The 11,237-nt window shown below is 41.3% G+C and overlaps 1 protein-coding gene across 2 annotated transcripts; it reads left to right on the top strand.

The window, feature by feature from the left end:
* The first annotated feature begins 2,639 nt into the window (after positions 1–2,639).
* Positions 2,640–7,805, top strand: LOC132140286 (uncharacterized). 2 transcript variants are annotated; one of them, XR_009433759.1, is made up of 3 exons: positions 2,640–2,791; positions 2,854–3,538; positions 7,746–7,805. XR_009433759.1 is itself a non-coding variant. In XM_059549081.1 (2 exons), exon 1 carries the CDS (start codon positions 2,648–2,650, stop codon positions 3,533–3,535), a length of 888 nt encoding a protein of 295 aa, XP_059405064.1. In that variant the 5' UTR covers positions 2,640–2,647; the 3' UTR covers positions 3,536–3,538; positions 7,746–7,805. The 2 variants fall into 2 exon arrangements, 1 of the variants encoding a protein (XP_059405064.1); XM_059549081.1 differs by having other exon boundaries at positions 2,640–3,538.
* Positions 7,806–11,237: the final 3,432 nt, after the last annotated feature.

The following is an 11,237-nucleotide window of genomic DNA, read 5'->3' as shown; positions in this document are numbered from 1 at the left end:
AGTTTTATATCCTTCCATCTCCTCCATGGGCCTCGAGACCGGTGGGACGAACAGGTGTAGTTCATCTCCAATCACTCCCCCGGCCTCGCTCCCATGTCCCTCGGCCCCGCCCCACTCGTCACATACCCCCATCGCCCCTCGCAGGCCGGGGGGTACTCCCGAGACTGCGCTCTACTCCCCCCCCCCCTCCCTCCGGGGGGGCCGCTCCCGGGGACCTGCGGGAACCTGGGGGTAGGACAGGCGAGGCGAGAGAAAAGGAGATGGAAGGAGGAGCGACAGAGACGAGAGAGGGGAGAGAGGAAAAAAAAAAAAAAAAATTCCGGTTCCCAGACGCACCGCTGCTCGGCCCTCCACCAGCTGGGCGATCTCCTCCGCGGTGCCTGGCGGTGGCACTGGACGGCCCTCGGCGGACGGCACGACACTCCTCCGCCGCCCGGTGGACGGCGACGGCTCCTCCGGTTTTGGGCAGCCGGCAGGAGTCCCCCGTTCCCTGCTCCTCCCCGTTCCGGCGGATGGCAGCAGGCTCCGGCCACCTGGCGAACGGCGCCGACTCCTCCGCTCCCTCACGGACGGCAGCCGTCCCTCCACATCGTGGGCGGCCGGTAGCGAGCTCGCCCGTCCCCGGCAACTCGCTCCAGCCCACCGCCTCGAGCGTCCATGGCGGCACACTCCTCGCCAGCTCGTTGGCACCGCGGATTCACCACAGCGGCGAGGGATCTTCAGCAGCGCGTCCCTCCTTCTCCCGGGCTTCGGCACCACTGTAACGATATAAACCTTCATATTCATCCGGAAGAAGGAGGCGGGAACCGGCGGACAATCAAAAACATTTTAATAACAAAATAAACACAAAACAGCGCACCAGCCCCTCACGGACGACTGGTGCGCATAAAATAAAAACCAACACACAACTAAAAGCCCAGGCCTGGTCCTCTCTCGTCCTTCACTGTCGTCGCTCCAGTTTTATATCCTTCCATCTCCTCCATGGGCCTCGAGACCGGTGGGACGAACAGGTGTAGTTCATCTCCAATCACTCCCCCGGCCTCGCTCCCATGTCCCTCGGCCCCGCCCCACTCGTCACAATGGCATTCTACTGTTAATACTGGTGCTGTCAGGGGATGTCCATTTAAATCCAGGACCAACTACCCTGGAGGCATCACAAAATAACGGAGCTGAGCTTCTTTTTGAACCCCGGGTAACATCATCCTTGGAGGTGAGTGACTATGGAATATCTAATGTTACACCCGGCGCCCACGCGGTTTCATTTGCCATTGATTTCTGTGACGCTATGACCGACACACAACCAGTATTTGAAGTGGCCAATGAACAGGATTCAAAATCTACAAGCTACCCGACATGTCGGAATCCTGCAGTGATAAAGCAGCGAGGTTCGTACTTATTTCAGACTGTTAATCACGCAAAGGTCGTATGGGATCCAAAATTGAAACCCAGAGGACTATTTGGGGGACACTTAAACATCAGAAGTGTTGTTTCAAAGACTGAACAATTGAGACATTTATTATTAAATTCCAACTGGGACTATCTATGTTTATCGAAAACGTGGTTACAACAGTCAACCCCAGTTAATGTTTTCTCTGTACCGGGGTATCAGTGCTTCAGACAAGATAGAATTGGGGGGAGAGGAGGAGGAGTATTGATATACGTCAAAGACGACATTAAATGTGAGCGCATTCTTTTTAAAGCAGCAGATACATTGGAATATGTTGCTTTAAAAGTCGTATTGTCCCAACAAATGTCTTTTACTCTAATAGGATTCTATAGACCTCCATCAGCAAATGACACTTTTTATGATCAACTCATTGATATGTTAAAAGAGTGTAATCTTAATAAAGAGCTTATTCTTATGGGTGATTTTAACTTAAACTGGGCAGACAAGGGGAAGAGGAGAAAACTTAAAACAATTACAGAAAAATATAACTTAAAACAGTTGATCAAAGGCCCAACTAGAATTGCAAAAAATTCAAGTACAGTGTTGGATCTTGTCTTCTCTAGTAGACCAGAGAGGATAACAGAAAGCTACAATCTGATCACTGGGCTATCTGATCAAATTTTGATGCTTGTATCAAGGAAATTAACTAAAAACAGATTTAAGAATTTAACATCATATCACACAGACATTATATGTCATGTACCTAAAAGTAAACAACCTGCATTTGACAGTGAGATCGATGGTCTGGTTTGGGATGATATTCTGTCAATAGAAGATGTGAATCATGGTTGTGATTTATTTACAACAAAAATTGAATCTGTTAGAAGGAATTTTATTTTTATTTAGTGTGAGTGAGCTGAATCCAGTGAGTGAGCTGAACAAACTTCCTGTTTGTTGTTGGCGGCTGTACTGCGTTTGAGCTCCGTCACTATATTCTTTTCATTGACTATTTTTAACTCAAAAATCAATTTTATACATCATCGTTTCCGTTTATATAACGTGTGAATATATCCTCTATTGTATTCTACAACAAAAACAATCAGAGCGCCTCGCTATCACTAGTTTTATTTTGATCTCCCGGGTCCGCTATTAGCTTTTAGCCCGTTAGCATCCGCGGCGCGGTTGCAGCTAACTGCGCTTACATTGCTAATACTCTATTCACACACATTACCACTGCTGTAATCACTGTTACTTGCTTTAATGGCGGATGAATGTCTCCACTCTGTGCAGCTCGAGCTCGAGGCCGTGGGAAAGCAGATTCGCGACCTGGAGGTGAGGCAGGCCCAGCTGAGAGAGCGGAGAGCCGCGCTGGAATCATCCCGGGCTGACGCTCACAAGTCCGGGGTAAGTATACAGCGATCTGCTAACAGTCCCACCACGTCTACTCCGTGTGTTTCTCTGCACAGGCCCGGTGCACCCAGGACGCGATCTTCCCAGATGTCCTTCACTGCGACGCCGGGACACCACGGACCCTGGGTGCATCCACAGCGGAGGACGCGAGCCGGGTCCCGGGCGACGACTTCTCCCCCTCCTGCCTTCGACATCTCCATCCGGAACCGCTTCGCTCCCCTCCGCGAGACAGGACGCGACGCTGTGATCATCGGAGACTCCATCGTCCGACACGTAAGTGCTACGTTAGCCGAAGGTAAAGTACACACTCATTGTTTGCCTGGTGCTCGTGTTCTCGATGTTTCTGCGCAGATACCCGCGATCCTGAAGGCCGACGAGAGCCCCAGAGCGGTCGTGCTTCACGCCGGGGTTAACGACACCACGCTGCGGCAGACGGAGACGCTGAAGAGGGACTTCAGCAGCCTGATCGAGACGGTTCGCAGCACGACGCCCGCGGCGACGATCGTCGTGTCAGGACCACTGCCCACGTATCGACGAGGACACGAAAGGTTCAGTAGACTTTTTGCTTTAAATGAATGGTTGTTGTCATGGTGTAAAGAACAGAAACTGCTATTTGTTAATAACTGGAATCTTTTCTGGGAGCGTCCTAGGCTGTTTCGCGCTGATGGATTACACCCCAGCAGAATCGGAGCGGAGCTGCTCTCTGACAACATCTCCAGGACACATCGTTCCATGTGACTAGTAAGACAATTCTCTAATAACTATTATGATGAGTTTTGTTCCACCCGCTTAAATGATAAAAGTACTTGCGCTGTAAAAACTATTAAGACTGTGTCTGTTCCCCGAATAGTGAGGTCAAAATATAGTGTAGGATCTAGAAAAAATCGTATCGTAATTAAACCAGAAAAATGTAAAGTAAATGAACAAAAACTTTTTAAAGTTTGGGCTCATAAATATTAGATCACTCACACCCAAAGCAGTTATTGTAAATGAAATGATCACAGAAAATAGTTTTGATGTACTCTGCTTGACTGAAACCTGGCTAAAACCAAATGATTATTTTGGTCTAAATGAGTCCACTCCACCAAACTACTGTTATAAGCATGAGCCCCGTCAGACTGGTCGTGGCGGAGGTGTTGCAACAATATATAGTGATATTCTCAATGTTACCCAGAAAACAGGATACAGGTTTAACTCTTTTGAAATACTTCTGCTAAATGTTACACTGTCAGACATGCAAAAGAAGTCTAATGTATCTCTTGCTCTGGCTACTATGTATAGACCACCAGGGCCGTATACAGAATTCCTAAAAGAATTTGCAGATTTCCTCTCAGACCTTCTAGTTACAGTTGATAAGGCGCTAATCATGGGAGATTTTAATATTCACGTTGATAATGCAAATGATACATTAGGACTTGCGTTTACTGACCTAATAAACTCCTTTGGAGTCAAGCAAAATGTCACCGGGCCCACTCATCGTTTTAATCATACACTAGACCTAATTATATCGCATGGAATCGATCTTACTGCTATAGATATTGTACCCCAAAGTGATGATATTACAGACCATTTCCTTGTATCGTGCATGCTGCGTATAACTGATATTAACTATATGTCTCAGCGTTACCGTCTGGGCAGAACTATTGTTCCAGCCACCAAAGACAGATTCGCAAATAACCTGCCTGATCTATCTCAACTGCTATTTGTACCCAAAAATACACATGAATTAGACGAAATTACTGACAACATGGGCACTATTTTCTCTAATACATTAGAAGCTGTTGCCCCCATCAAATTGAAAAAGGTTAGAGAAAAACGTACTGTGCCATGGTATAACAGTAATACTCACTCTCTCAAGAAAGTAACTCGTAGTCTTGAACGCAAATGGAGAAAAACTAACTTGGAAGGAAAAACAGTATGTCCAGCTATAGACAGGCTCTAAAACTGCTAGGGCAGAGCATATCCACAAACTCATAGAAAATAACCAAAACAATCCAAGGTTTTTATTTAGCACAGTGGCTAAATTAACAAATTACCAGACGCCACCTGATTCAAATATTCCACCAACGTTAAATAGTAATGATTTTATGAATTTCTTCACTGATAAAATAGATAACATTAGAAATACAATAGCGAATGTAGATTCTACAGCGTCTAACACTTCAGTTTCATCCATCGCACCCAAAGATAAACTGCAGTGCTTTACAAATATAGGACAGGAAGAGCTTAATAAACTTGTCAATGTCAATGTCACCTTTATTTATATAGCGCTTTAAACAAAATACATTGCGTCAAAGCAACTGAACAACATTCATTAGGAAAACAGTGTCAATAATGCAAAAATGATAGTTAAAGGCAGTTCATCATTGGATTCAGTTATGTCATCTCTGTTCAGTTAAATAGTGTCTGTGCATTTATTTGCAATCAAGTCAACGATATCGCTGTAGATGAAGTGTCCCCAACTAAGCAAGCCAGAGGCGACAGCGGCAAGGAACCGAAACTCCATCAGTGACAGAATGGAGAAAAAAACCTTGGGAGAAACCAGGCTCAGTTGGGGGGCCGGTTCTCCTCTGGACACAGACTGGATCTGGTGGCCACGGTGACCTCGGAACAAGAGAGAAACAGACAAATATTAGTGTAGATGCCATTCTTCTAATGATGTAGCAAGTACATAGGTTGTTATGGGAAGTGTTTCCGGTTCCGGTTTACCTAATTAATGCAGCCTAAATATCCTTTAACGGATTTGGATAATAAAAGCATATTAGTATGTTATGTGTATGCCAGGTTAAAGAGATGGGTCTTTAATCTAGATTTAAACTGCAAGAGTGTGTCTGCCTCCCGAACAATGTTAGGTAGGTTATTCCAGAGTTTGGGCGCCAAATAGGAAAAGGATCTGCCGCCCGCAGTTGATTTTGATATTCTAGGTATTATCAAATTGCCTGAGTTTTGAGAACGTAGCAGACGTAGAGGATTATAATGTAAAAGGAGCTCATTCAAATACTGAGGTGCTAAACCATTCAGGGCTTTATAAGTAATAAGCAATATTTTAAAATCTATGCGATGCTTGATAGGGAGCCAGTGCAGTGTTGACAGGACCGGGCTAATATGGTCATACTTCCTGGTTCTAGTAAGAACTCTTGCTGCTGCATTTTGGACTAGCTGTAGTTTGTTTACTAAGCGTGCAGAACAACCACCCAATAAAGCATTACAATAATCTAACCTTGAGGTCATAAATGCATGGATTAACATTTCTGAATGTTATCACTTATCACTGTATCTAAACCAACAACATGTTTATTAGATCCTGTACCCACTAAATTACTAAAAAAGCTGTTACCTGTAGCCGAAGAACCGCTTCTCAATATCATTAACTCGTCGTTATCTTTAGGTCACGTCCCAAAACCATTCAAGCTGGCGGTTATCAAGCCTCTTATTAAGAAACCAAAACTAGATCCTAGTGTACTGGCAAATTATAGGCCTATTTCAAATCTTCCATTTATATCTAAAATTTTAGAAAAAGTGGTGTCTGCTCAACTGAGCACCTTCCTGCATAAAAATGATCTGTATGAAGAATTTCAGTCAGGTTTTAGGCCCCACCATAGCACAGAAACTGCACTTGTTAAAATTACAAATGACCTGCTTCTTGCGTCAGATCAAGGCTGCATCTCATTTCTAGTCTTACTTGATCTTAGTGCCACGTTCGACACCATAGATCATGACATACTCATAGATCGATTACAAAACTATACAGGTATTCAAGGGCAGGCTCTAAGATGGTTTAGATCCTACCTGTCCGATCGCTACCATTTTGTTTACTTAAATGGGGTGTCATCTCATTTATCATCAGTAAAATATGGAGTGCCACAAGGATCCGTCCTAGGTCCCCTTCTATTTTCAATATACATGTTGCCCCTTGGTAATATTATTAGAAAATACGGAATTAGCTTCCACTGTTATGCTGATGATACTCAGCTATATATCTCAACGAGACCAGATGAAACTTCCCAATTATCTAAGCTAACAGAGTGTGTTAAAAATGTAAAAGATTGGATGACAAATAATTTTCTCCAATTAAATTCGGATAAGACAGAGATATTAATTATTGGACTAAAAAACACCACACAGAATCTTGTAGATTACAATCTGCAACTAGACGGATGTACTGTTACTTCCTCTACAGTCAGAAATCTGGGTGTTATATTGGACAGCAATTTGTCTTTTGAAAACTATGTTTCCAATGTTACAAAAACTGCATTCTTCCATCTTAGAAACATTGCCAAGCTACGAAACATGTTATCTGTTTCTGATGCAGAAAAGCTAGTTCATGCTTTCATGACCTCTAGACTGGACTATTGTAATGCACTTCTAGGTGGTTGTCCTGCTTCGTCAATAAACAAGCTACAGGTAGTCCAAAATGCAGCAGCTAGAGTCCTTACCAGGTCAAGAAAATATGATCATATTACCCCAATTTTACAGTCTCTGCACTGGCTACCTATTAAGTTCCGTATCAGTTACAAATTATCATTACTTACCTATAAGGCCCTAAATGGTTTAGCTCCTGCGTATCTAACTAGCCTTCTACAACGCTAAAACCCATCACGCACCCTAAGGTCACAAAACGCTGGACTTTTGGTAGTTCCTAGGATAGCAAAGTCCACTAAAGGAGGTAGAGCTTTTTCACATTTGGCTCCCAAACTCTGGAATAGCCTTCCTGATAATGTTCGGGGTTCAGACACACTCTCTCTGTTTAAATCTAGATTAAAAACGCATCTCTTTCGCCAAGCATTCGAATAATGTATCTCTTAAATTGTGAGTGTAGTTGCATCTGCATTTTTATTCTTTAGCTTGGGTTAAACTAATTTTACTTTGTTGGATCAGCAGCTATGCTAATGATGTCTCTATTTTGTTTCTATGTTTTGCCACGGGATTTACATCCCGTGGTAACTAGGATTTACACAAGCTCCAGTCTGGATCCAGAACACCTGAGAAGAGAGGATGCTGACCCTCAGAGGACCCCAGATGATCCTAACCTTGAATCAACAAACAGAACTAACAATTATTGCTACATGTGTGACTGCATCATATAATAATAATAATATTGATAGTTCATCATCTAGCTGACTACGTCTTGTATTATTATTATTATTTTTATTTTTCTAAAATCCTGTCAAACGTGCACAAACTACTAGCTACTACTAAATATTGTAGAAACATAATTTTCTGTAAAGTTGCTTTGTAACGATTTGTATTGTAAAAAGCGCTATACAAATAAACTTGAATTGAATATTGTGAAGGTCAAGAGAAAACCCAGAAAGAGAGTCAATCTACCTTGGTTTAGTGACAACTTGTGGCAAATGATGAAGTGTAGAGACGCAGCCTTAAAAAAAGCTAATAAGTCTAAAAGAGATATAGATATTTTAATTTATAAAGGACTGAGGAATTAAGTGGTTAAGGAATTGAGATTAGCCAAATCACGCTTTTATCTTCAAGTAATAAATAAGAGTAAAGGTTATAGTAAAGAAACCTGGAAAAATATTAATAATCTCATAGGGCGAGAACAACTTCATACAAGAGATATACAGCTCAGATTTCAGGATAAGAAAATTGAAGAAAATGTGGAGATTGCTTCTATCTTTAATTCTTTTTTTATTGAGTCAGTACATGAGTTAGGAAATCATTTAAAAAAAAAGCGTTCCTACTATACATATTAATAAAGGACAGGGTTTTAATTTGATGACAACAAATGAAGGACAAGTTAAAAAGATTATTGCTTCTTTAAAGCATTCTAAAAGCATAGATGCTTTTAACATGGATAGTATGTTAGTTAAGAAACATTCAGAGACTTTAACCACCCCAATTACACATTTAATTAATCTTTCAATTACGAACAGCTGCTTTCCTGAGAACTGGAAGCATACAGTCATCTCACCTATCTTTAAATCTGGAGACCACTATGAAGCAAGTAACTATAGACCAATAAGCATATTACCAGTATTATCCAAGGTAATGGAGAAAATTATCAAAGAGCAGCTGACAACGCATCTAGATAACTGTAACCCTGGTTTAAATCCTATGCAATTTGGCTTCAGGAAGAGCTATTGCACCGAAACAGCCGTTTTGCACTTCACAGAAAGAGTAAGAACACAGCTTGATAAGGGAGGAGTTGTTGCTGCTGTATTCTTGGAGTTGCGCAAAGCCTTTGATACAGTAAATCATGAGGTCCTTATTTCAAAGCTTTCTACTTTTAACTTTTCAGCACAAACTCTAGCCTGGCTCTCATCGTACTTATCAAATAGAATGCAGTGTGTTAGAATTAAAGATGCACGCTCGAGTTATATGAAAAACACAACTGGTGTGCCTCAAGGATCTGTATTAGGTCCTTTACTCTTTAGTCTTTATATTAATGATCTTCCACAGTATTGTCACGGTGTTGATATACAATTATATGCCGATGACACTGTGTTGTACACATATGCAAAAAATGCTCAACTAGCGGCTGATAAATTAACTTGTGCCATGCAAGGCGTTGTTGAGTGGCTTGAAGAATCCTGTCTTACATTAAATATTAACAAAACAAAAGGTATGTTCTTTTATAAAAATAAGCGGCAGATTCAAACTGCAGACATTTTTATTAAAAATGAATTAATTGATATAGTTACCGACTTTAAATACCTTGGTATAATTTTAGATTCGAATCTTAACTTTAAGAAACATCAAGAAAATGAAAAAAACTATAAAATATAATTTAGCAAACTTCAGACAGATTAGATCATCCCTCCCAATGGGTGTAGCCAAAGTGTTTATGCATGCTTTAATTTTCTCACATATTTCATATTGTGTAACCTGTTGGGGACAGGCCAGCGAATCTGCCATTAGACCTCTAGAATCAGTATATAAGCAAGCTTTAAAAATCTTTGATAAAAAGCCATTTCGATACCACCATTGTAAGATTCTAGAGAAACACAATCTATTGAGTTTTGAGAACTTTATACTCTTTTCTAACTTGACTCTAGTGTATAAGATTCTACATGGCCTGGCCCCTGCATGCTTATTTGTTTATGTTCACACTCGTTCTGCGATTTCTGTCAAATCTACTAGAATAGCATCTATTTTTGACTGTAACATACCTTATTGCCTCTCGACTTTTAAACAATCTGCTTTTTCTTTTAAAGCAACCACACAGTGGAATGCACTAACAGATGTTACAAAAAGCTGCAGTTCCATTAAGAGTTTTAAATCCGAACTGAAAGTTTCTCTGAAAAACAATCAAATTTGTAATCCCTTACATTGATGTGCTACTGTCAAATTGTGTTTTTTTTTTGTATCTTGTTTGTGTGTTTTTCATATTTTATTTATTTTTTATTTTTTGTATTGGAGGTGGGGGAGTGTTATTTGTATGGACTGCAGATGTAAATTAGCCTGCGGCTAACTCTGGTACAATGCATCAAATGGAAACATTTATGTTAGAAATTTTACATGGTCCTTAATAAAAGAAAAAGAAAAAGTATATTCCCTATATGTTCCAATCTTCCTGTTGCCAGCAGGTGGCGCTATCATTATAATGGAATATTGGCCTTCAGATGTGTTCAGGCCAGGACTCTTATCGAACATGTGAAGTTTGGGGAAGATTGAACATTTTATGCCTGAGTTAAAACAACTTCTCTTGCTGTGGCGAGACATCAAATTTTGTCATGGTGCCATGGACATGCCCTTTAACAAAAACTCAAGATCTCCACAATTTAACATTGCACAGGCCTTTAGATTAGACTGATCACAAAAAAAAGCGCCACCTGTTGCCAGCAGGTGGCGCTATGACTATGACTGAATTTGGGCATGTAGATCTGTTAAGGGCAGAAGTCTTATCTAGCATGTGAAGTTTGGGGCAGATTGGACATTGTATGTCTGAGTTACAGCAACTTCCTTTTTCATGGCGAAACATCGAAATTTGTCAGGCCGCCATGGACACGCCCTTTAAAGAAACCTCAAGATCTTTGCATTTTAACATCGCAAAGGGCTTTAGATTACACTGACCAAGTTTGGTGTTGATCTGAATAAATCTCTAGGAGGAGTTCATTAAAGTACAACCCCTGGAAATGGCAAAAACAACACTAATTTTGCAGGGAAAATTCAAAATAATTGACTTCCTGTTGGGATCCGAATTTTGTACCAAGAGACTTTTTTGTAGGTATTGGTGTGTTACATGTGTGTACCAATTTTTGTACATGTAAATGAAACGTAGCTCGAGGTGCACTCCATTGAAAGAGTATAGTTGGAGCTATAGAGCCATTTTGCCACACCCGATAGACTATTTGCCTTCAGATGTGTTCAGGCCAGGACTCTTATGACACATGTGAAGTTTGGGGAAGATCGGACATTTTATGCCTGAGTTATAACATCTTTTATTCCCATGGCGAGACATCGAACTTCGTCACTGCGCCAT

Source organism: Carassius carassius, chromosome 5 (genome assembly GCF_963082965.1).
Source record: "Carassius carassius chromosome 5, fCarCar2.1, whole genome shotgun sequence".
Classification (NCBI taxonomy): Eukaryota; Metazoa; Chordata; class Actinopteri; order Cypriniformes; family Cyprinidae; genus Carassius; species Carassius carassius.
This window is presented reverse-complemented; position numbering and strand designations above follow the sequence as displayed.